The sequence below is a fragment of the Salvelinus namaycush genome, chromosome 23, assembly GCF_016432855.1.
Source record: "Salvelinus namaycush isolate Seneca chromosome 23, SaNama_1.0, whole genome shotgun sequence".
Lineage (NCBI taxonomy): Eukaryota > Metazoa > Chordata > Actinopteri > Salmoniformes > Salmonidae > Salvelinus > Salvelinus namaycush.
This window is the reverse complement of record NC_052329.1, coordinates 38,053,476-38,078,510: the sequence shown is the minus strand read 5'-3', so window position 1 is coordinate 38,078,510 and position 25,035 is coordinate 38,053,476. Positions and strand designations below refer to the sequence as shown.

The following is a 25,035-nucleotide window of genomic DNA, read 5'->3' as shown; positions in this document are numbered from 1 at the left end:
CAATCCAGCCCTTCTTGTAATTTAGGGCAGTGATAGGCTACCATGCAGGATTGAGAAATACTGATCTAGGCCCAGGATGATATCCTAATTTTAGTGTATTTCTAATTGCTAAAATGTAATTCATTCATGTCATTTAAACATGAACATAAAAATATGCATGATTTAACTGCTCATTATGTGTTTACTTATTTGTCCATTTGAAATATTTGAATTGTGCAGTTATGGTTTAGAAAATGTCAAATGATATTGCTCCCTTTATATTAGATTTGTACAATTATTTTGGTATTAGGACAGATGGCCTAGGTAAATGCCTTTTTGATTAGGGATGGTTGGGGGGCGTCACCCACCTGCATGCATGAGCCCGCCCCTGTGTGACGTCCTTACCAACGTGTCTATTTTCGTGGAAAGATAGCGCGGGTCGGGTTATAAATTACGCGCGGAGAGGCACAGCGACACACGGACAACCGGGGTCATTTCGCTAAAATACAAGCCCACTACTACCGCCAACAGCTACACCAACAGATCATATAGTCAAACGAACGTACATTTTCTTCATATAAGTATTTCGTTCCTTTTTTAAGGTACACTCAGGGCGCACAATGGCAGAAAATATAGACATGGAGGGGAAGGCATCCAACGGAGAAGCACATCTTGATGAGCCAGTAGCCAACGGACTCCGCCACAAGAAGTGTTCCAACGAGAAAACCGTGGAGAAAATAAAGAGGTTAGTCATGGCCAACTTGCTAGTGATTCTCACAGTGGCCGGGGTGATCATCGGGGTGTTCATCGGACTTGGCGTGCGCCACATGGAGCTGAGCAGGACACAGATCCTCTACGTGGGCTTCCCCGGCGAGCTGCTCATCCGGCTGTTGAAAATGATCATCATCCCCCTGGTCGTGTGCAGCCTGGTGTCCGGGGCGGCCAGCATCGACCCCAAAGCCCTGGGCAAGCTGGGCGGCTGGGCGATGATTTTCTTTTTGGTCACCACTTTAATTGCATCAGCCATCGGGGTGATCATGGCGTTCATCATCTCCCCCGGATCAAACACCGGCTCCAAGCCGATTTTATCGGATGACGGCGAGCTGCCCCAGGCCAAAGAAGTGGTGGACTCCTTCTTGGACCTGATCAGGTGAGATCAGTGGCAGGGGTGGTGACTTAGGCTAAGCTAAAGGGGCAGACAGGCTGATGTGGCATCTAACCATTTGGGGGTAGTTCACTGAAGTGGCAGCGCGCGTGCCTTGTTTTGTTCCCATCCTTTTTGTGACAATGACAAAGTGCTCACACGTGGCAGACCCCTTAGCCAACAGCAAGCTAATGAACCCACTGTTTGAATTTGAGCCGGTCTCCTTTGGATGTTGCTTCATCCCCCAAATTAGGCATACATTCCCATATATGAATTAGAAAACCGAGCAAAGTAGTCTGGCTGCACTTTTATTGTCTTTAACACTTTACAGTCAGTGCTCTCTTGCTGGGTCAGTACAAATAAGGTCTCTTGAAACTTTGTAGGGTTTACTGTCAGCCCTGCTTTCTGGGATTGTTGGTGACACCCGCCCCATCCAGTTTAATTAAAGGCACAGTTTCCCCAACCGGCCGGGGTTCCCTTTGCCGTGCGCCCAGAAAAGAAGGTCGCATGCCTCGGTCAAGTCCACACACGGTGCCATCATAGCGAGACCGCTGAGAAGGTATCGGTGTGCTAACGAGCTACAGTAGTTGCTAACTATACTAGCCAGCCAATGAATTCCTCTTGCTGTAACATGGGGGAGTAGTTGCATCAGCTCATGATGCAGCAGGTTTAATCCTCGAAGTTTATTCAGTGTCCAACGACAGATGGATGTTTTGACCTGTCCCCTCTTGTCATTCCAACCCTCGTATCATCAGAAAAGTACAACCTGTTTAGCCTACATACGTGATATTATGTAACACGTGTATGTGCTTAGGACAAATAAAATACACGTATAGGAAACATTTTAACGTTCGTCGTAGTGTGTGTGGGCGGTAGTTCTGAGTAGGTTTTTGGGCTGACCGCCTTCTTTCTAGGAATAGACCCATGTATTTCCAAAAATGGGCAGTACATTATGTTCCAGCCGTGTCTTTAGTCAGACGAGGAACGATATCTTGAACATTCCGTTCTTTCTTGGTTTACCAGACTTCAAATCAAATAAAATTGTATCGGTCACATACACGTGTTTAGCAGATGTTATTGCGAGTGTGGCGAAATGCTCTTGCTTCTAGTTCCCGACAGCGCAGCAATATCTAACAATGTTTGGTAGTGGGGATGCTTCATATGTATACATCCAGTGACATATCTGTCTCATTGTTCTCGTTGCTTCTACTGCTTTGATGCCCTAAAAGCCTCTCAAACATATGAGTAAAGTCATTTTGACTGGCCGGGACAGCATAATCTCCTCTAAATGGTGAGCAAAAGTTGTTAGTGGGGGAATGTGTGCATGTGTGTCTAGCCACTCCCTTTGCATTTCTATTTATCTAAAGGATGACCTACCTACTTCGCGCTCTCACTGAAACCTCACCATGCAGTTTGGATTTAGGAAGGAAGTGGTGAACAGTTTGTCACAAGTCTCATGTTGGCACGTACAGTACTCATAATATACTAGGAACGTGGCGCAGTCAGTGGCAGTCTGCCCGTGAGCCCTTACTACAACAGAACTGATATCATAAAACATAAAACTTTTACTGGAACTTGGGTGTTGTAAACCATCTCGGTACACTGCTGTTCCATAGCATCAGGTTGCGCTACACACAGTTAGCCCCGACAGTGACTGTTAACAGGAGGTACCCAACTGTCAACTTCCTTTGTGCACGTGTCACAAAATTCCAGCGCCACAGGCACATCATAGGTGAGGGGAGTCATGCTTCCACAAGGAGTTGGCCACTATGTGATCAACCCCCCCCACCGCTCTGTACTAGATCAGGTCATTAGGCTAGATTAGGCCTACTAGTTAGGAGTTTTAGAACCCAAACATCTTGCCAATCATTTAGCCTATCACATGTTATGCAACAATTGGATAATAAAGAATGGCCTATTCTCCAGGGCTCGAACTGAACTAAAGGACCCTGTGTTTTCGGTAGGATTAGAAACTTGACTAGACCACGCTCAATCTACAGAGAAGTCATTGTTTATGGTGTGCCCTCTCGGCTTTTCACCATTAAAGAGCCTCGCTCAGGTTATTTACATTCATTTGGAGGCCCATTCTTCACACAACCTAAATTCGTCCCATGTCTGTTTCTTCGGGTTTATAAAAAGAAGCACATGTGGCGTCTCTAAATTGACGCCATGCAGTCAGTCTCGAGACTCCTTGAGATGTAGTCTAGTATGGATTGATGCCAGTTTCCACAAGCGGCTTACTTCTTGTAAAACAATTCGCTAGCAAGGCAGATTTACTATTTTGCTCTATCTGGCAGAGGAAGGCAGCCAAAAACACCACCCCATACTCAACCTTTAAATCATTTATGAATAACACAATCTTTTTTTGTCAGTCAGTTGCTCTGTTCCTCCCGGTCAGCATTATGGGTGACCTCTAAACCTCAAAATTCATTGTGATGGTGAGAGTCAGAGGCTACTTTCCAAAGTCCTTCTCAGCCTTCAGCTAGTCCAGACCCCTAGGTCCCAGTCCAGGAAAACATCCTAAATACACTTCAAACTGTTAAACTCAGATTACACAGGTGGGGGTAATTGGGTAATGCATATGCTTTAGTTTATAATCCTTCTAATTCCTTCACCTATAGCTGTCGTTATGACTTAGTAACTCGCTCTTTGCATAATACGATCTACAAGTTGCAACAGGGTGGTCTCTCCTTCCAAATCCAACACATAAGGAATCCACTCGTTTCTAAAACATTGCTTTTATTTTTATGTTTTCATTCGGATTAGTCTTTCTTGGATGCGTGTGGCTCTCGGCAGGGAATCAAGGAGAAAGGTTGTCAGTCTCGGGAGGACACACACACAGACACACAGAAAGGCCACAAAGGATGATGGTTAATTGTGCAGCTTGCGTGACTTATGTGGCTCATTAAAGCGACCACTCTCTGTTGGGGTTCCGTTTCGGCAACGGCAGCGGCCGGCCTGAAGAGCAGTTCACGGCGGAAACCAGGAGCCCTTTAAAGTATGCACGCTCACACACTGTATTTCACTCCCTCCTCTCTCTCTCACTCCTCCATTCTCTCGCATACATATTGTGTTAGTATCACAAACAGTTGTGGCAGGTTCTTGTAGTTCTCGTAGTTACAAATGAACTCAATAACTTACCGGCTTAAATAAAGGTCATAAACCAACTGAAGTGGGATACGGCATCACATTTCCCGACCAGGTACGATAAACCCTGCCTCCCCTTCACATCCTGGTATACTTTGCTGCTTATCTCACAAGAGGTTGCTGGCACCTCCCCAGTTTACAATTGGCTCATTCATCCCCCTCCTCTCCCCTGTAACTATTCCCCAGGTCGTTGCTGCAAATGAGAACGTGTTCTCAGTCAACTTACCTGGTAAAATAACGGATAAATAAAATAAAATAAATAAATAAACCTTAATTGCGAGGACGGGCTGGTGGTAATGGCTGGAGCGGAATCAGTGGAATGGGATGCCCTTGGATCCGTTCCAGCCATTATTATGAGCCGTCCTCCCCTCAGCAGCCTCCACTGCTGATCTCCATCTGGCTTTCATCCGTTTTGCTTTCCCATCTGTCAGTTCAACGCTTCGTTCACAGGTGCCCCTATGCAGGCAGTGTTGTATCACTTATTCGTTTACTGATCAAGGTTTGATGTGCCAGTAACTAATTTACATGGAATGACTGGTAGTGTCGGTCTTCAGTTGAAAGGATATGCCCTTTGCTCTTACTGACCTACCTGCAAGTCATTGTCTGTCCCGTTCTTGACTTATTCGTCTAACCCTGAGACTAAACACACCGACAAAAATACAGGACAATGGGCCGTAGCTGTAATACGGAGACGGCATTTAAGAGCTAGAGAGAAGGGCGGTGCTACTATTCACTCGATTTGAATGGGAGGCAGGTCATTTAAAAAGCCTCGGGACAAAATAATTGGTCTGCAGGAACAAAGAAAGGCGGAGGTAAAGTATCAGGTGTTGCGTCAGCCCCCCTCCCTGCCCCCCCTCCTGTAACATGCCTCTACAGCTCTCTCTCTATGGCATTTGGTTCACCTACCTGAGTAGTATTTCAGGAGTGTCCAAGACAGAGAAGGTGTGTAATATTATAATTTTTTTTATACCTTAACTGACTTGCCTAGTTAAATACAAATTCTTATTTACAATGACAGCCTATCCCGGCCAAACCCGGACGACACTGGGCCGATTGTGCGCCACACTTTGGGACTCCTAATCACGGCCGGATGTGATGCAGCCTGGATTCGAACCAGGGACTGCAGTGACGCCTCTTGCACTGAGTTGCAGTGCCTGAGACCGCCGCACCTCTCGGGAGGTGTTTACTATCTGCATCAGTTAGCCGCGTACAGCCAGAAGGAACCCACGGTTTCTCATTGGTCTGAAGAGAGGGCCAGGAGCGGAGCGTTTTGATCTGGTTTGACCGGGGAGAGGCGGTTTCAGGTGGCGGCGGGGACACGCCAACAACGCTGAAATCCCCCCCCCCAGTAGGGTGTAAACACAACACACCCAGCACAACTCTTCACATGTACCCAGAAGATCAGGCAGGCTGTGTTGTGTGTATTTATGCTGTTTTACCAGCCCCTTCGCTCATTACAAAAAACACCACGGTAATGTAAATACAGTACCAGCCTGCTATTACACTAGCGTGTACACAGCATTGATGGCAAAATGTCAACTGCACATTTTTACAGTAATATGACAAACGGAGGCGTACGCACGGCTGGACGCACGCGCACACCGCATGCCGTAACTGGAACCTGACAGATACGGTTTAATATGAGCGTCGTTGCACATTCAAAGTAGTTTGTCTTGGGTGTTTGGGCATAGATCCGGCTGCCACACGGATCGTTTGTGTTTTGTTTGAGGGTGTTTCTGTACTTGTCAGGGTGGGTGTATTAGGCCTACGCCTGCAGCCCTGTTAGCTTTCTCTTTCTCTGTCGGTTTATTCCAACCATCACCCGATGTTCCAGCGCCTAGCCGCGTTAATTTAGCTTTAATGGCCGTGGTGGCATTGGGTTGTCATGACACGGCCTACCAGGAAGTACTAAAAGGAAATGGGGGGGGGGGTAGGTGGGGTCAGCCGGGTATTAAATCTAAACAGAGATGTGGCCAGCGTCCAGCGAGTTTCGGGCAGGCAGACGGTTGTGCTGTTCCGGAGCGTCCGTTGAAATTTGACACCCACGTTAACGTCACTGCTTCCTGTTTCTGTGGGACCTTCACTCCCAGCCAGAGCAAGATTTTTTAAAAATTAAACCTTTATTTAACTAGGCAAGTCATTTCCGTTCCCTTTTTTTTTACCAAGTCCTGCGACAGCCATGGAAATGGAGTGTTTTGAATTGACAGGGTTTGTTAGACTGATAGAGGTCACCTTCCTAGAAATGTGGTTTAAGGGCAACTTCTACCTAAACTCATTCTACCCTCGGTCACATGGTTGCGACCATTTAATCCCACAATGCATTGTTTCCTGTCCCGCCTGTATTCAGGTCAGAAAGAGCTGCAGGATGAAAACATGAAAGAAGTTCATCCCTTATTAATCTAAATCCATGTGGACGTTGACTGAGAGTGACATGTGGGGGGGGTGACTTAAGTGCCCTGAGGACAGTTGGCCTATATGTGGTTTTAAGGGGTGGCGGCGGGTGTGGTACAGTAACTCCACTGGGGTGTGTCTGTGCTGTATTGTAGAGCAGTAATCTGCCCACCTCTCTCGGTGAGGTTTGGGCATGAAATCCCAGCCGCAGCAGTTTTGGGGGCAGTCGGAGGATTAAAATTCTTCCCGCTATTTCCACATGACAGAACTCGTGGTTGGCTCCCTCGTGAGGCGTCGGTGCCCAAGGGTATAGGCGCCGAGTTAGCGTAAAGGGATCCTGGAAAGATGGCTTAGAAGTTAGAACAAGGAGTTCAGTTAGTGGTTGTATCCCGTGGGTTGTTACCTTTAGTCACAGACCTACGATCAGTTTACCCTTCCCAAATTCCATTTTTGGACTGATACATTAATGATAGAGATAAATACCCATTGATTTTTGAAGAATTTAATTTAGAAATGCCTATTAAGCTTAGTTCAACTGTTGTACCCCACCAGAACTCAAAATATAAGTGTATTTTACTCCAATGTTTGTAAACAGCGTGAATGTAAACATACACTGAATAGCATCAAAGAATGGTTAAAGCTATGTGAATGGTCCGTTCTTGCATCCATAGCTGCGTATGCTTTTGAGTGGTTACATTTCTTTGGCCTCATCCCCAAAGCTTTTTAGACGAAACAGCGGCACGTAGAATGCTTAGTTACGGTTTCAATTAAGGATTCTCGTTTTAACCATTAAAGGGGGAAACTCCAAACTGACCGTAGATGAATGTCTCGTGGCGACTTTTACCTCTTGTAGAACACCGACGGGTACACGGCTCTCCGTGTCCTGTTACTCACCAGAAAACAAAGTCAGCCAATACATTTTAGCCCTGGCTGTCACACACCTACACTAGCACCTGTGTCCCTCAGAGATGAAGTGACTGAATGTTTCCCTTCCTGTAACCCCCCCCCCCCATTCTGGTTTCGAGCTGGGGTTTCTGATCATCATTAGGGTCACTGTCAGCACAGCTGGTGCCTTTGTAGTGTACTGAATGTGTCTCTTGTTCTCGCTTACAGAAACATCTTCCCCTCCAACTTGGTGTCTGCTGCCTTTCAGTCTGTGAGTGTCCTCTTGTACTGCACATACAATAGAACGAGAGAAACCGAGACTTAAAGGAATAATCCACTCAAACTATTTTGTAATTCCCCCCCCCCCCCCCCCCCCCCCTCATTAGTCCGCTGTTGATACAATCCCAATTTTGTTTGCATGTCTGCAATCACATTTTCAAGATACAGGGCTTTCAAAAAGCAAAATGTAATTTGCCCCGTGATGCAAAACGCGTCATCATGATGATGTGGCAAGTTACAATTGGCTGTTTCAAAGTCAAATATCTTAAACTTGATTGCTGACATGCAAAACATGTCAAGGCTTTTTTTGAAATCCACATAATTAGTTAGTTAGTTAGTTAGTTAGTTAAACAGAACATGTCTTGCATCAGTGTACTAATGCAATATGTCCCTCTCTGTCTGCAGTACGCTACCAGTTACAAGTTTGTGACCAAGAATGGCTCTAATGGCTTGCCCAGCATCACAGTTGAGAAGGTGCGTTGACTTAAATGCCGAAATTAGTTTGAAATCTATATAGGGTGTCACATTTGACTTTCTAATATCTATGGCTGTTGACAGTTTGAACGCGTCTAAAATGCATCACTCACGCTGACCTGAGTTATTGTGTGTGTTGAGTGGCTAATGTGTGTGTGTCTAGGTTCCCTTTGGCACGGACCAGGACGGTATGAACATCCTAGGACTGGTGGTGTTTGCCATAGTGTTTGGTATCGCCCTGAGGAAGTTGGGAGAGGAGGGAGAGATCCTCATCAAGTTCTTCAACTCCTTCAACGAGGCCACCATGGTGCTGGTGTCCTGGATCATGTGGTAAGGGAGCCGTTTGCCCAGCAGCACTGTAGGGAACAGATCTGGGTGTGAGAGAGGATACGCGGATGATGTGTATGTGACTTTTGCCACCCCACGTTTGTTCTCTGTCACACGTCAACTCGTGATTGTACTAATAATATGGTATTTAAATAGTGTTTTTCAAGGACCTTAAGTCACTAATTGTTGTATTTGTACTTGCTTCATATGTGGTAATATTGATGCATATTTGTTTTTTAAAATTGTATTTGTACTTTGGACCGCGTCCTTACAAATTCATAACGGTAACCCACCTCTCCCTCCTCTCTCTCTCTCTCTCTCTCTCTCTCTCTCTCTCTCTCTCTCTAGGTATGCTCCCCTTGGAATCATGTTCTTGGTAGCAGGGAAGATCGTGGAGATGGAGGACGTGGGCACGCTGTTTGCCAGCCTGGGCAAGTACATCGCCTGCTGTATCGTCGGCCACGCCATCCACGGCCTGCTGGTCCTGCCGGGCATCTACTTTATCATCACCCGCAAGAACCCCTACACCTTCCTGTGGGGCATCTTCACCGCTCTGGCCACAGGCTTTGGGACCAGCTCCAGGTACGGTTGTAGTCACTAGATCACCATACTAGAGAGGATGGTAATCCTTAATTACTCTTATACCAAGGTTGCTCTGTACCGTACCAAAAATGCTCAACACCATTACTATGCAGTTAAAATACAATTATTCAAGTCATATGTAACAACATGTTACTAAAAGTGTTACAGAGAAGAGAAACATTGGTAAATACGTCAGAACAGAAATTAGCCCTCTTACACACACACACACACACACACACACACACACACACACACACACACACACACACACACACACACACACACACTCATGCTCTCTCGCGCTCTCTCTCAGCTCTGCCACCCTGCCCCTGATGATGAAGTGCGTGGAGGAGAACAATGGCGTGTCCAAGCACATCAGTCGTTTCATCCTGCCCATCGGGGCCACGGTGAACATGGACGGTGCAGCGCTCTTCCAGTGTGTGGCGGCCGTCTTCATCGCTCAGCTCAACAACATCCCGCTCAACTTCATCCAAGTCTTCACCATCCTGTGAGTCCCCCTCTCTCTAGTCAGTTTGATTCGGTTCAGTTTGATTCTAAGGGGCAGTTGTGTTGGGTAAAGCGGAGCAAATTCAGATGTAGTAGCTATATACAGTTGAAGTCGGAAGTTTACATACACTTAGGTTGGAGTCATTAAAATTCGTTTTTCAACCACTCCACAAATGTCTTGTTAACAAACTAAAGTTTTGGCAAGTTAGTTAGGATATCTACTTTGTGCATGACACAAGTATTTTTTCCAGCAATTGTTTACAGACAGATTATTTCACTTATAATTCACTGTGTCACAATTCCAGTGGGTCAGAAGTTTACATACACTAAGTTGACTGCCTTTAAACAGCTTGGGAAATTCCAGAAAATGATGTCATGGCTGATAGGCTAATTGACATCATTTGAGTCAATTGGAGGTGTACCTGTGGATGTATTTCAAGGCCTTCAAGGCCTATTTCAAGGCCTTCAAACTCAGTGCCTCTTTGCTTGACAAAATCTAAAGAAATCAGCCAAGACCTCAGAAAATAAAATTGTAGACCTCCACAAGTATGGTTCATCCTTGGGAGCAATTTCCAAACGCCTGAAGGTACCACATTTATCTGTACAAACAGTAGTACGCAAGTATAAACACCATGGGACCACGCAGCCATCATACCGCTCAGGAAGGAGACGTGTTCTGTCTCCTAGAGATGAACGTACTTTGGTGTGACAAGGGCAAAGCAATCCCAGAACAACAGCAAAGGACCTTGTGAAGATGCTTGAGGAAACCGGTACAAAAGTATCTATATCCACATAACCTGAAAGGCAGGTCAGCAAGGAAGAAGCCACTGCTTCAAAACCGTCATAAAAAAGCCAGACTACGGTTTGCAACTGCACATGGGTACAAAGATCGTACTTTTTGGAGAAATGTCCTCTGGTCTGATGAAACAAAAATAGAACTGTTTGACCATAATGACCATCGTTATGTTTGGAGGATAAAGGGGGAGGCTTGCAAGCCAAAGAACACCATCCCAACCGTGAAGCACGGGGGTGGCAACATCATGTTGTGGGGTTGCTTTGCTGCAGGAGGGACTGGTGCACTTCACAAACTAGATGGCATCAGGAGGAAGATTATGTGGATATATTGAAGCAACATTTCAAGACATCAATCAGAAAGTTAAAGCTTGGTCGCAAATGGGTCTTCCAAATGGACAATGACCCCAAGCGTACAAAATGGCTTAAGGACAACAAAGTCAAGGTATTGGAGTAGCCATCACAAACCCTGACCTCAATCCTATAGAACATTTTTGGGCAGAACTGAAAAAGCGTGTGCGAGTAAGGAGGCCTACAAACCTGACTCAGTTACACCAGTTCTGTCAGGAGGAATGGGCCAAAATTCACCCAACTTATTGTGGGAAGCTTGTGGAAGGCTACCCAAAACATTTGACCCAAGTTAAACAATTTAAAGGCAATGCTACCAAATACACTCAATTAGTATGTAAACTTCTGACCCACTGGGAATGTGATGAAAGAAATTAAAGCTGAAATGGATCATTCTCTCTTCTATTATTCTGACATTTCACATTCTTAAAATAAAGTGGTGATCCTAACTGACCTAAGACAGGGATTTTTTTAACTAGGATTAAATGTCAGGAATTGTGAAGAACTGAGTTTAAATGTATTTTGCTAAGGTGTATGTAAACTTCCGACTTCAACTGTACATGCATACAAAACAGACTTGGGTCAAACTTGCTAGGCTTATTAGGAAACGCTGTGCTCTTGAGTGGCTAATTCTCTGTATGTCCCGCCCCCTCTGTCAGAGTGACAGCCACAGCGTCCAGTGTGGGAGCAGCAGGGATCCCCGCGGGGGGCGTGCTGACGCTGGCCATCATCCTGGAGGCAGTGGGACTGCCCACCAGCGACATCTCCCTCATCCTCGCCGTCGACTGGCTCGTGTGAGTACCTCGCGTTTACTGCAGTTCTATTGGAACAGCTCCTCCATCATAAGGCCTCTAATGCTGTCATATACATGTCATAACACCCGCGACCGTTTGTCTGCTTCATACACTTGACACAGCATTGACATGACATAATAATACATATGGCGACCACCCTGGGTTTGAATGGTTTAACCGTGATCGGACTATTGTTTCAGTGACCGTACCTGCACCATTCTGAACGTGGAGGGCGACGCCTACGGAGCCGGGCTGCTGCAGTGGTACGTGGACCGCTCTGACAAGCCCGGGAAGGGGCCGGAGCTAAGCGAGGTGAAGACGGTGGATGGCACGCCCGCCGTGCCGGAGCACTCGCCCCTCATCGAGGAGAAGGAGAGCAGGGTTGCGGGCGAGGAGACGGCGGCGGCGGCTCGCGGCTCTGAGAAAGAGTCGGTCATGTAGATGGTTCGCTGCCGGGCCTTTTTAGACTTCCATTTAAAGACGATTCCTCTCCTTGTGTCTTCTCTCTTTCTAAGCGAGACTGAGAGATCCAGGTAGGGGGGGGGTAGGGGGTAAAGGAGCGCGTGAACAGAGGCTGTTCAGTTTTGAAAGTGACAGTGTTTTTTTTAAGGACTCTAGATTGGAATCCTTTGAATGCTGATTTCGTTCAGAAGAGCTGGCCCTGACTTCCTTTCTCTTGTAAATATTTATAACAGTAACCAGCCTTGAAAAGGCAAATATCTCCATGTTTTCTATATCATAGCCGCATGTACAGTTTGTTTCTCTGTGTGAAGTAGCCTGCACAAATTCTCACTGTACTCTGTGAGAGTAGATGATGAAAATTCCAAAGTTATCACACAAGATCCTCTGTACTGTATGATGTACCAAATTAAGTTAAATCCTAAATTATGTTCCACTGCTGGAAAAAGGACTTTTCTCACACAAGAACTGTGGCTCTGCTCAATGCTTCTAATCTGTAGCTTTTTAAAAATCCCAAACAGTGTCATTTCAGTTAGTCAGTCTGGGGCTGGCGTCCATGCCAAGCACAAGAGGGTTTGCACAGTCCAAATGTTCTCACAATGGTTTTACAACGTTAAAAGAATGTGTGAGAGGTGTTGCAATAGAGAGCCTATTAAATTACTAGAGGGGCAATGTCATTGCTCCAGAATGGGACAAAATGGCAGCCATCTTGGTCAGGGAGAAATCCAAAAACAGTCATTGGAATGAATGGCAGTAGAGGCATAGGTGATGCATTTCCTGCTTTTACTTAAGCAGGGGGGGAAGTAAGGCATGTGATGCATCATCAATTGTGCTATAGAAATACTGATTTGAGCTCGTGTATGGCTGTGGATTGACTGCATTGTTTGAATAGGAATGTTGGCATATTAGCAGTTAATTTGAAAAAATGTATAGAATCATTCCTCAAACTGTCTGGCTAGCTAGCTAATACACACATGGAGTGCAGATCAATTATTTTTGTTTTACACTATATTATCACAGCACTGGCAAACCATGAAGGCAAAAAGTGTAAAAAATGATGAAATTCTTTTTGTCTCTATGACAAAGGTGTATCTTTTAAAGCAAGGGTTATTGACTGTAGGCCATTTATCAATTTGTGTTTATTTCATTGCTTTTTTAATGACCTCTTTTTTTTATATGTATTTCTTGAATCAGATATACTTCAAAGCAGACGAGGCCAGTGGCTGAGTAGGAACATACTCGTCAGCCTCTTTTTGGGTCAGTTCTACTGTTTTAAGTTGTCTCCAAACTGGCTTCCCTTCATCAAGTGAAGAATGTACCTTACCAAAATCATGAACACGCCTTTTTACATTTTTTATTTGTAGACTTATTAACGTTATTTGAAAGTTTATTTTTGCTAGTTATTTGATGTTTTAATAATTTGTTGGGAATAGCTTTTTATACTCAATGTTTATCATTCTGCACAGAGCTGCCTGAAAACCTTTGGCGAGACAGCATTTTTATTTAACTAGACAAGTCAGTCCCCATGGGACTCCCGATCACGGCCGGGATCAAACCCGGGTCTGTAGTGACACCTCTAGCACTGCAATGCAGTGTCTTAGTCCGGTGCGCCACTTGGTTCCTTTTCCCCAGTACTATTACCACTTTCAAAGCAGCAGCACCTACGGGCCTGTTACCTGCGTTCCAGTTCAACACTTACCTGCTCTGTCACAGTCTACCATTGTAAACTGTTTTCCTGAGCAAAAATAAGCGACTATAAATCTACTCGCTGAGCTTATTTATTTTAGGGAAAGTGATTTACAACGGTAAACCTTCAATAGTGAACATACTAGCAATATGCTGGCTACTGGTGATAGTCTGCAAAAAGAAAGTAACAAAAATCAACTTTTTAGCATTCATCTTGGCTATCTTACTGTACTAGCCAGGTTGATTAAGCAATAAGGCCCGAGGGGGTGTGGTATATGGCCAATATACCACGGCTAAGGGCTGTTCTTAAGCACGACACAATCCCGGAGTGCCTGGATACAGCCCTTAGCTGTGGTATGTTGGCAATATACCACAAACCCCAGAGATGCCTTATTGCTATTATAAACTGGTTACCAACGTAATTAGAGCAGTAAAAATAAATGTTTTGTCATGACCGTGGTATACGGTCTGATATACCACGGCTGTCAGCCAATCAGCATTCAGGGCTCGAACCACCCATTTTATAAAATCTCTTTTGGAACACAATTGTCTTAAAGAGACAACGTCCTATTTTGAGATGTAAAACAAATATTCTCAATGACGTACTTTAGAGAAAATAAAGGAATGCAATTAATACAATGCAGTTCTAAAGAATAAAGTAATGGCTTGCATTGCAAAATGATATTAAACAGATTTTTTTTATACATATAATAACCAATAGCCTATTAATAGCTGCATGTAGAGAGAAAGCGTGCCAACCTATGGGCTCTGCATGACCCCAGTGCATTTGTTCTTTAAGGGCCAGTCAGGCCGACTGGCCTAGTCGGGCCGGTGAGATAAAAGCTAATAGGCCGTCATTGTAAATAAGAATTGGTTCTTAATTAACTGACCTGCCTAGTTAAATAAAGGTTCAATATCATGTTGGACCCTGCCATAGCCTATGAATAGAACCCAGACCATGACCCGGTTCATGAGATTAGGAAAAACTCCAGGCACCAGAAAAGACACCTATGAATTATTTTGCTACACTACTTTTTTACAGGGTCTTTGGAGTGCCATGTGTATCTATGTATGTGTGTGTGTCAGCGTGTGTACGGCTGTATGTGTGGTGATGGTGGATGTGTAGTCAGTCACCGTAGTCAGTCACCGTCGTACATGATGACATAGTTGCTAGAGCTGTAGAGAACCACGGTTTTGCTCTGAAATTACTCCATTATTTCTAGAAATAAAATATGTTTTTTTATTAATATTCACTTGTTGACTTTGCATCTTATTTCATATTTCTAAATAATATATAATAATACTACACTGCTCAAAAAAATAAAGGGAACACTTAAACAACACAATGTAACTCCAAGTCAATCACACTTCTGTGAAATCAAACTGTCCACTTAGGAAGCAACACTGATTGACAATAAATTTCACATGCTGTTGTGCAAATGGAATAGACAAAAGGTGGAAATTATAGGCAATTAGCAAGACACCCCCAAAAAAGGAGTGATTCTGCAGGTGGTGACCACAGACCACTTCTCAGTTCCTATGCTTCCTGGCTGATGTTTTGGTCACTTTTGAATGTTGGCGGTGCTTTCACTCTAGTGGTAGCATGAGACGGAGTCTACAACCCACACAAGTGGCTCAGGTAGTGCAGCTCATCCAGGATGGCACATCAATGCGAGCTGTGGCAAGAAGGTTTGCTGTGTCTGTCAGCGTAGTGTCCAGAGCAGGGAGGCGCTACCAGGAGACAGGCCAGTACATCAGGAGACGTGGAGGAGGCTGTAGGAGGGCAACAACCCAGCAGCAGGACCGCTACCTCCGCCTTTGTGCAATGACGAGCACTGCCAGAGCCCTGCAAAATGACCTCCAGCAGGCCACAAATGTGCCTATAATTTCCACCTTCTGTCTATTCCATTTGCACAACAGCATGTGAAATTTATTGTCAATCAGTGTTGCTTCCTAAGTGGACAGTTTGATTTCACAGAAGTGTGATTGACTTGGAGTTACATTGTGTTGTTTAAGTGTTCCCTTTATTTTTTTGAGCAGTGTATAATCTATGCCATTTAGCAGGCGCTTTTATCCAAAGCGCCTTAGTCATGCGCGTATTCTTTTTACAGCCCTGGGAATCAAACCCATTATCATGGCGTTACAAACGCCATGCTATACCAACGGAGAAACAGAAGATCTAATGGTAATGGCTGTGTATATAAATATTACAAAGGTTGATGTATTAGGAACACCTTCCTAATATTGAGTTGCAACCCTTTTTGCCCTCAGAACAGCCTCAATTCGTCGGGGCGTGGACTCTACAACGTGTCCAAAGCATTTCCCAAGGGATGCGGGCCCATGTTGACTCCAATGCTTCACACAGTTGTGTCAAGTTGGCTTATGTCTCAAACTCAAACCGGTGTGTCTGGCATCTACTACCACACCCTGTTCAAAGGCACTTCACCCTCTGAATGGCACACATGCGCAATCCATGTCTCCGTTGCCTCAAAGCTTAAAAATCCTTATTTAACCTGTCTCCTCCCCTTCACCTACACTGATTGAAATGGATTTCAGTTATATCAATAAGGGATCATAGCTTTCACTTGGATTCACCTGGTCAGCCTCGGGCATTTTGTACAATCAGTGTATACACTATGACACATTGTGACTAGGCCCTCCGGACAAGACAAGTTTGTCAGGTTGTAGTTAATAGCGATGCCCATGAATGAACATATTACACAGACTACCTGGTGCTATGTCCTGCCTCCATGAGATGTTGACGGAGAGACATGTGCTTCTATTCATTCTAATGGAACTTCAGACATGCCCCTGGCTATCGCCTTATCTCTGCTCGCTGGTCACCATAGCAGCACCCACCCGTAGCACGTGCTCCAGCAGGTATATCTCACTTGTCACCCCCAAAGCCAATTCCTCCTTTGGCCGCCTCTCCTTCCAGTTCTCTGGAGCCGGTTGACTGGAACGAACTACAAAAATCTCTGAAACTGGAAACACTTATCTCCCTCACTAGCTTTAAGCACCAGCTGTCAGAGCAGCTCACAGATCACTGCACCTGTACATAGCCCATCTATAAATAGCCCAAACAACAGTTCCCCTACTGTATTTATTTATTTATTTTGCTCCTTTGCACCCCAGTATTTCTACTTTGCACACTCATCTACTGTCAAATCTACCATTCCAGTGTTTTACTTGCTATATTGTATTTACTTCGCCACCATGGCCTATTTATTGCCTTTACCTCCCTTATCTCACGTCATTTGTTCACATTGTATATAGACTTATTTTTCTACTGTATTATTGACTGTATGTTTGTTTTACTCCATGTGTAACTCTGTTGTTATGTGTCGAACTGCTTTGCTTTATCTTGGCCAGGTCGCAGTTGTAAATGAGAACTTGTTCTCAACTTGCCTACCTGGTTAAATAAAGGTGAAATAAAATAAGTAAAATATAGACCTTTCCCAACACACACACAATGCAGTCACCAACATTACAATATTACATCGCCTACCTGGGTTGTGGAGACAGTACACACACACACAAGTTGGGAAAGTGCCCAACTTATTGATCCCACACTAAAAGCTGTTGAGAGGGTTCATATCCTATTATGAGGTTCAGTGCTATATGGACCCGTTAGTGGAAGAATAGCTGGCATTAGGTTTTACAACTGGGGACATTTAGGGTAAATCTTTCTATATTGACATTCCTAGGTCTCCTATTAGACCTTGTTCTGTTAGCAATGTGGTAACTTTACACCCCTCCCAATTGAATTCAGCCAGTGGTTCAACTTTACATGCAGAGGGGGAAGCACGGAGGGAAGTATTTTCAGTTCACTGAAATGTGTTCAGGTGTTCTTGTACTTGGATTTAGCTAATCAATGTAGGATTCAGAAATGTAATTTAGTTGGATGTATTTTGTCTGGGGGAATTTGAAGCTAGTGACTTTACCACGGCAATATTCACAAGTTACCCATTCAATGTCCACTACATGCCGTCTCTCATTCAGAGGTGGTTAGACGTGGCCAAGGAAGCGGTGCAAATGTTAAGGCTCTTCTGCCACCTGCTGGTGAAACAGGGGAGTTGCATACTAAATCATTCTATTTTTGTCAAACCCAAAGACAGCTTTCAGCCCTCCTGGTAAATGAATTTCTTAAATTATTCCCGAAACACTGGAATGTACACAACGTTGTCTCATCAAATCCACAAACCTCAAATGACGAAACACAAATAACAGTAGTGTTATAATTCTTTTTTTCTTCTTCAGTACATGAAATGGAGTGACACACATTGACAGCAAGAGTTCTTTTGTGCATTTCCCCCCACTTGTAAAACGATAGGTCAAGCGCAAACAAGTGGCACCTATCAGATATCAGTCTTTCACTCGCAATTCAGATGACTTTATACATTCCAGTCAAGGCAGGACACAAATGTGACAGCAACATTCAACAGATGACACACACATTTCATTTAGTATATTGGATAGTTCCGTTTTTTATAATTCATACCTGGGATTTGAATGCACGTGAATGGACTGATGGAGCTTTCATCATGACATGAATATCCAAGTCAGAGTTGAAGAGAAAGCTCCTTATTTTACCACTGGGAAATGGACAGCCAAAATCGTCATGCTGATGGAACATGCCAAGGCCTAACCAGTGGCATCAGTTGACAGTTCAAAAGGTCAAAAGTCATACATGTTGTACCCTGAACATGAAGTAAACAAATTGCAAATAAGAAAGTGAATCAGTGCAACAAATCCACACATATATTTCATGGAGTACATCTTTAGCTTTAGGACAGAATTGACCAACACATGTATATTCCTAATATCAATAATAACACAGCTTTAAACACTGATTGTGTCAGATATTGCTTAACAGCAGCTGATATTGTGGTGTATATGCCGTTGAATATCTGGTAGCACTTTGATGATCACCTGATAATTACTAGAAAACTGTGGTAATAACAACTAATACTTTATGGTACTACATCAAAGATTTCAAAACAATTCATAACCACCTTGTACCCAATGGTGCCCAAAAAATCTTGAAAATAAATATACAATTTCTGTGTAATTACCATTTTACCATAGAATTTCTTACTAAATACCTGGTCATTTATGTACCGGAAAATGATGTGCAACAGAATACCGTTTTGAATGTATAAATACTCTGTCTCTATACTTAACTTATAGCTTATACAGAATAATGGACCTCTGCAAGGAGTCTTCAGTTGACCTGTCATGTAGATCAGCAGCAGTCCCCTTGTGTTCCATAAAGTGCTGATCTAGGATCGGTTTTGCCTTTTCGATCATAAAGAATAAGATTACATGGATGACGGGGGCCTGATCCTAGATCAGCACTCCTACTCTGAGACGCTTTATGAATACAGGCTCTGTTCTACAGTCTCAGTAGTAGTGACAGACACATTCTGACAGAGGTCAGTCAGTCACGCCTCATGACGTAACATGCAGTCCGTTGCTTCACCCATGATGAGGATATTGTGTTAAAGACAGATAATAAAGGCAGGCAGTAAATAAAATAAAACTTGTGTCATTGCATCAGTGTGGCTGTAGTGTCTGTTCTCTCTTAAAACCACTTCCCTTCAGGGAGTTTTAATTGATCAGTGCATTTGGCATCCTTAAGGACAGTTATTCTCAAAGGATACCCACTTGTGACCCAATCACGGATTGCTACCAATATGTTTTGGGTTGTGGCTAGAATCGTTTTGTCCTTTTGGTGGGCCACATGAAAACTGCAAAGGTCCCAGCCACACCCCTCCCTCACAGCCGGCTCCTGTCCAGCCTCTTCTTGGTAGGGTTGGGGTACTGGGGGTTCTCGATGACCCCCTCCCCGAACTTGAGCTCCAGGAAGGCGCGGTGGTTGTTCGGGCTGTAGGCGGTGACGCCGGCGAACGGCATTGGCACCAGCGGCTGCAGGAAGTGCTCGGGGAACTCCACATCCTGCTTGTGCTCCATCCACGTGTCTTTGGTCATGACGCCGTTCCGCGGGTAGAAGGGCCACAGGTCCACGTGGAGGTGGTTAGCCTCGCTGTATTGCACCCTATAGAAGTCCCCCTCCACTGCCCGCTCCCACACATAGCCGTTAGCGTCCACCAGAGAACCAGAGTCCAGGTTCTTCAGGTAGTCACAGTTGGGCACGTCCTCCAGGTAGATGCCCAGGTCCACGTCATAGTCCCAGGGGATGATGTCCTGGTGGCGGGCCGCCCCCAGCAGGGAGCCTCCTTCCAGCCAGTAGCGCACCCCGGAGCTCTCCAGGATGTTGATCACATACTTGGTGGTCTCACGTAGTGCGCGGAGGCAGCATGGAGGGGTCCAGCGATCCAGGTACAGGTACTCAGGGGTGTCGTCTCGGACCGTACCGAAGCAACGCGCCATCTCCTTCCCACAGCCGTGCCACTGCTCCTTCCCATCAGCCAGTAGGAGACGCTTCAGCCCAAAGTTCCTCATCAGCCGGCTAGTGGCCTCCTTCAGATGGCTGTCTGCCTTCCACTGGTTGTGGGCTGAGCTGAAGAGAGGCCGGTGGCTGGCGGAGAAGCAGGGGCTCTCCAGGAGCTTGACCTTCCAGCCATGCAGGGAGGTCTGGATGAAGAGCGAGGGCAGCAAGGGCCTCCCCAGTGGGACAGACAGGTTGAAGAGGTCCTCGGAGCGGATGAGGACCACCGCGTCCCCCTGAAGGGCTGTACACACGCTACCACTGCTCCCAGACGCCGCAGGGGTGTAGGTGGCTGTCCACTCTCTCAGACTGACCCGCAGGTGCAGGCACTGGACGGCCGAGCGTGCCAACACGGGGGCCGCCACCAGCCTCACGGGCCCCCCACCTTCCCCCTCCAGCTCCCGGATCAGCCTCTCCACAGCCCGGCCCTGCTCCAGCTCCACCCCGTCAGGCACCAGCAGCACAAACTCGGTCTGGACGTGGAACTCTGGCCGGTGGGCCTGTGGAGGCTGCTCTGGGCTGGGGGAGAGCACCAGGAGATGGGCCCCCTCGGGGAGAGACAGAGGGGGATAGGGCGGGGTGTCAGACACAGCCAAGAAGGGCAGCTCAGGTCTCTGGTGCAGGAAGGAGCGTGCCACATCACCGACGTAGTTCTCAAAGTCCTCAAACTCCCGTAGGAGGACAGTCACACGGGGGCCGCGGCTGTTCCCCTCTCCCCCGACACCTCCAGGGCCAACCATCCCCCCGCCAACCCCCACCAGGCTCCCCATGCCGCCCCCCAGCCCGGACGCAGGTAAAGCAGCCTTCCTGGAGCCCCTTCCTGGGTCCCGGCGTTTCTCCATCATCTGCTGCTGGGCTCGGGACACATAGTAGAGGATGAGCAGGTTCAGAACAATGGCTCCAGTCAGAAGGCCCTGGCAGAAACTCACCCGCATGGCACCTCTTGCTGCGCTCGTCTGGCTCAGGGAAAGGTATAGGATGGAGCTCTCTATTCAGAAAGCCTGTCCATAAACATCAGGACCCCATCAGTAAAGAGCTACAGCCTATGTGCGTCGGGATAATAATGGCCAGCTGCTGGAATAGCTGAAATACACAGAAGACACCACAGGGATTTAAAACGTGATTTTAAAATGAGTCCTAAAAAAATGCACTTCAGATGGCTGTGATAGGCTTTAGAGGCTGTAGTCTAGTTTATTACATTATATTCAAACGTCAAGGGACTAGGTGCAGTGTGTCTCCCATACATGGACTGGATTGCCCCAGTTCTCTTCAGCCAATACTTTGACCTAGATTGTATTCTTGACTATCAATTACAGTCAAATGAGCTACAGAGATCCTTCAAATTGATGCTCCATTTGAGTATAGGCCTATGCTCCCTTCTAGAATAGGTACCGTAGGCTATCAAGTATTGCTACAGCAGTAATAGTGCCTAGAATTGTCTGCATAAGGCAAAATACTTTTTTATTCTGTCATTTAATGCTGTCAGTAGACTACACCGATGCTGCATGGCTTCTATGCAACCATGGAACCAATGCAACCACGACCATTCTCAAAAAAATGATTTTATCATGATAAATAACCACAGAATCATTTAATTTACATCATTTCATAAAGGCCACACCATGACCCCTCTAAAAGCTTCATATGCAGAACTCAATCGGTCTTCAAATGTGAATCATGTTCTCCCCGTCATTTAGCTTAACATTCCCCAAATCGTTAGAATAAGACAGAGCATACAAACCATAACGCCCGTACATCGAATTCGCTCTCTGTGTGCAGAGGTGGCTGAGCTAAGCACAACATGGAGACACCACCAGTTCAATAGCTCTTACTTACAGTGTAAAATACTAATATTATACTGACAAATTAACTCAAATAGTGTTCATATACTGAGACATTTAGATTAATTTCAATACCGCGGTCTGTAACATTGTACCCTTGCTTTGCTGTTTCTGGAAATTATCACAGGAAGCTCGCGTGAGATCACAATATGGCAGGAACGACGTCCCTGGTTACCACTCATGGAAAAAAAGATTCCCGTCGAAGCTGTAGTAGATTTGCTCTTAGCTCATTTTTTGGCACCCTTTCTCCATGAGTTATTGCAGTTGCTCTTTAGAGAGAGGAAGAAAGAAGAGTCGAGTGCTAGTGCTGGGTTTGTGAGGGTTGGGTTATTATTATTATCGCTGCTTGTTTCCACCTCCTTGTCCTGGCGAAAGCGAGAGCGCTAAAATGGAGGCGGAAAGATCCGGCGGAGTAGCAGGGGGAACGAACCAGAACTCTGGAGGCAGCGGTGTGGGGCGCAATCCGAACGGGCCGAAATCGGTACTCGGGCAGGCAACAACAGAAGCGGCCGCCGCGGCATCAGTAGCCGGGGCGATGGCTGGATCGTCGCAGCCTCGGGAACCGCAAGACGGCGACGCAGGCCTATCGCTTCCTGGGATCTTGCACTTTATCCAGTTCGAATGGGGACGCTTCCAGGCCGAGAAATATCGCTGGGAAGCCGAGAGAGACGAACTCAGGGTAATTACAATGTTATTATTTAGCTATAACTATGTAGACTATTTATGACTATAGTAGCTTGCTACGATTTGGGAAAAAGCTAGCCTAGCATTGCCATTATTCAGATCCCACAGAAATCACGACCGTTCCTCAATAGTTTCACTAATCGGACAGAATACTGTCCACATAATCACACATATTTTCATCCTGTGCTCCAGGATGTTAGCTAGAGTAACTTCAAACAATGTTGCTATGTTTGCGTCAGTTCAGAAGCGTTGATGTGGTTTAGACGCACGCGTTATTCTGGGATCAAAGCAAACCCAATATTTGGGGATTCCAGAAAATGATGTCACCTTTCTTGACTAATCCAAAACACTGGATTGTGAATTTACTTAATGTCTTGCATCACTCACAGGACTTTAAATTGTTCGTGTGTGTTAATTGCAGTGTTACATTGAGGCGCAGTCAATGCCATTCATCCCCTGATTCCAACGCAGCCAGACATATAATCGACATTGTCTATATATAGCGGATCACACAGGTGGAGGTGTCAATCGGCTATGTCGAGCTGCTCCAACGGTAATTAACACGGTTAGAATTAACGCCAGACGGTTGGCCTCCGCTGTTTCTGAACCCCTTTGACGGTTTCTATTTTTCTCTGTGCGAGATTACGGTGGGTCACGTGACTCACCGTCAATTACAACAGGGATTCAGTAATGCCAATGCGTTTGTAAATCCCGGAGCCACGCACAAAAAAAGACAGATGACGTAATGTGGTCCTTTTCCGCCGTTTACACACATGAACATTTTCACTCATGCCTGCCTGGGGAGTGCAAAGCCTGTTTTTTCCCCCCATTGCTTTCCCCATATGTGGCCTTGTGTCAGCAGTATGAACAACAGTATAAATGAACATGAGCTGCTGAAATAGGACTTTGCTTGATTATTTACAGTAGCCTAAAGGCCTGTGTAGAAAAAGAATGCCATTCCACTGCTGTCAGTGTATTTCACTATCCTTCTCACTCTACCCTATAGGCTATAGCCTAGATATAAACAGGAACTTTATATATTATGGATGAACCACAACAAACAGGCCGTGTTGATTTTATAGCAGCGTGCGGATGGATGTCGGAAGTATGTCACCGCCACCACTAGTCTCTTACTGGGAAGAATTTCTATGTGTGAACATGTGTGTGAAGGCGGGAATGTTTGTGTGTGAAGGCGTGAACTCGAGTGTGTGTGTGTGTGTGTGTGTGTGTGTGTGTGTGTGTGTGTGTGCATGCATGAACGTGTGTGTGTGTGTGGTGTGGTCTGGTTTTCTCAGGCCGAATTAGCGGGAAGAACTTGGGATGGGAGAGAGCGAGAGGAGCGGTTGAGTGCCCTGTTCAAACAGTAGCCCAGCAGTTTACATAAGAGGACCCACGTGGCTGCTAAACTAGGGAAAGCCCAGTGGCACAAACACACACGCACAGAAGGCAATGCCTGGTGTGTTTTCTCTGCCAACCCTCTTGAGCCGAGGATGTGCCAGGGGTAGGCATGCTCTGAGACCAAGTGTGCGGGACACACACTTGTCCATTATCACTCGCATGTGCTCACTAATCTCCCACAAACACATGTATGTACAGTTGAAGTCAGAAGTTTACATACACCTTAGCCAAATACATTTAAAACTCAGTTTTTCACAATTCCTGACATTTAATCCAAGTAAAAATTCCCTGTCTTAGGTCAGTTAGGATCACCACTTTATTTTAAGAATGTGAAATGTCAGAATAATAGTAGAGAGAGTGATTTATTTCAGCTTTTATTTCTTTCATCACATTCCCAGTGGGTCAGAAGTTTACATACACTCAATTAGTATTTGGTAGCATTGCCTTACACTTGTTTAACTTGGGTCAAACGTATTGGGTAGCCTTCCACAAGCTTCCCACAATAAGTTGGGTGAATTTTGGCCCATTCCTCCTGACAGAGCTGGTGTAACTGAGTCAGGTTTGTAGACCTCCTTGCTCGCTCACGCTTTTTCAGATCTGCCCACTGTAACGTCCTGACCAGTGTTCTTATGTGTTTTACTTGTTTAGTGTTGGTCAGGACGTGAGCTGGGTGGGAATTCTATGTTGTGTGTCTAGTTTGTCTGTTTCTGTGTTCAGCCTAATATGGTTCTCAATCAGAGGCAGCTGTCAATCGTTGTCCCTGATTGAGAATCATATATATGTGGCTTGTTTTGTGTTGTGATTTTGTGGGTGGTTGTTTCCTGTGTCAGTGTTTGTGCCACACGGGACTGTGACGGTTAGTACGTT

General features: G+C 45.5%; 3 protein-coding genes across 7 annotated transcripts in view; 2 read left to right on the top strand and 1 right to left on the bottom strand.

Annotated features, from left to right (window-relative positions):
* The first annotated feature begins 431 nt into the window (after positions 1 to 431).
* On the top strand, positions 432 to 13,444 carry LOC120018397 (neutral amino acid transporter B(0)-like). 2 transcript variants are annotated; one of them, XM_038961576.1, is made up of 8 exons: positions 432 to 1,129; positions 7,775 to 7,817; positions 8,231 to 8,299; positions 8,463 to 8,629; positions 8,975 to 9,208; positions 9,522 to 9,716; positions 11,515 to 11,649; positions 11,850 to 13,444. In XM_038961576.1, exons 1-8 carry the CDS (start codon positions 600 to 602, stop codon positions 12,088 to 12,090), a joined length of 1,614 nt encoding a protein of 537 aa, XP_038817504.1. In that variant the 5' UTR covers positions 432 to 599; the 3' UTR covers positions 12,091 to 13,444. The 2 variants fall into 2 exon arrangements, with proteins under 2 accessions (XP_038817504.1, XP_038817505.1); XM_038961577.1 differs by lacking the exon at positions 7,775 to 7,817 and having other exon boundaries at positions 1,111 to 1,129.
* A 4,574-nt stretch (positions 13,445 to 18,018) lies between these two features.
* LOC120018396 (fukutin-related protein-like) lies at positions 18,019 to 23,061 on the bottom strand. Of its 4 annotated transcripts, none has more exons than XM_038961572.1 (2): positions 21,987 to 23,061; positions 18,019 to 21,328 (listed from the first exon to the last, which is right to left on the bottom strand). In XM_038961572.1, exon 2 carries the CDS (start codon positions 21,178 to 21,180, stop codon positions 19,573 to 19,575), a length of 1,608 nt encoding a protein of 535 aa, XP_038817500.1. In that variant the 5' UTR covers positions 21,181 to 21,328; positions 21,987 to 23,061; the 3' UTR covers positions 18,019 to 19,572. The 4 variants fall into 4 exon arrangements, with proteins under 4 accessions (XP_038817500.1, XP_038817501.1, XP_038817502.1 ...); XM_038961573.1 differs by having other exon boundaries at positions 22,001 to 23,061; XM_038961574.1 differs by having other exon boundaries at positions 22,162 to 23,061.
* The window catches only part of LOC120018395 (striatin-4-like), a 25,017-nt gene continuing 22,211 nt past the window's right edge, over positions 22,230 to 25,035 (top strand). The window contains exon 1 of the mRNA XM_038961571.1: positions 22,230 to 22,765. Within this exon, the coding sequence (XP_038817499.1) occupies positions 22,475 to 22,765 (291 nt within the window). The 5' untranslated portion in view covers positions 22,230 to 22,474. The remainder of the gene's footprint in view (positions 22,766 to 25,035) is intronic.

Excerpts from the sequence above, each read along its gene's own strand:
- LOC120018396 (XM_038961572.1), bottom strand. The coding sequence starts at position 21,180 with ATGCGGGTGAGTTTCTGCCAGGGCCTTCTGACTGGAGCCATTGTTCTG.
- LOC120018397 (XM_038961576.1), top strand. The coding sequence starts at position 600 with ATGGCAGAAAATATAGACATGGAGGGGAAGGCATCCAACGGAGAAGCA. Across the intron at positions 8,630-8,974 it reads CTGGTGTCCTGGATCATGTG|GTATGCTCCCCTTGGAATCA; the intron begins GTAAGGGAGCCG and ends CTCTCTCTCTAG. Across the intron at positions 9,717-11,514 it reads ATCCAAGTCTTCACCATCCT|AGTGACAGCCACAGCGTCCA; the intron begins GTGAGTCCCCCT and ends CCCCTCTGTCAG.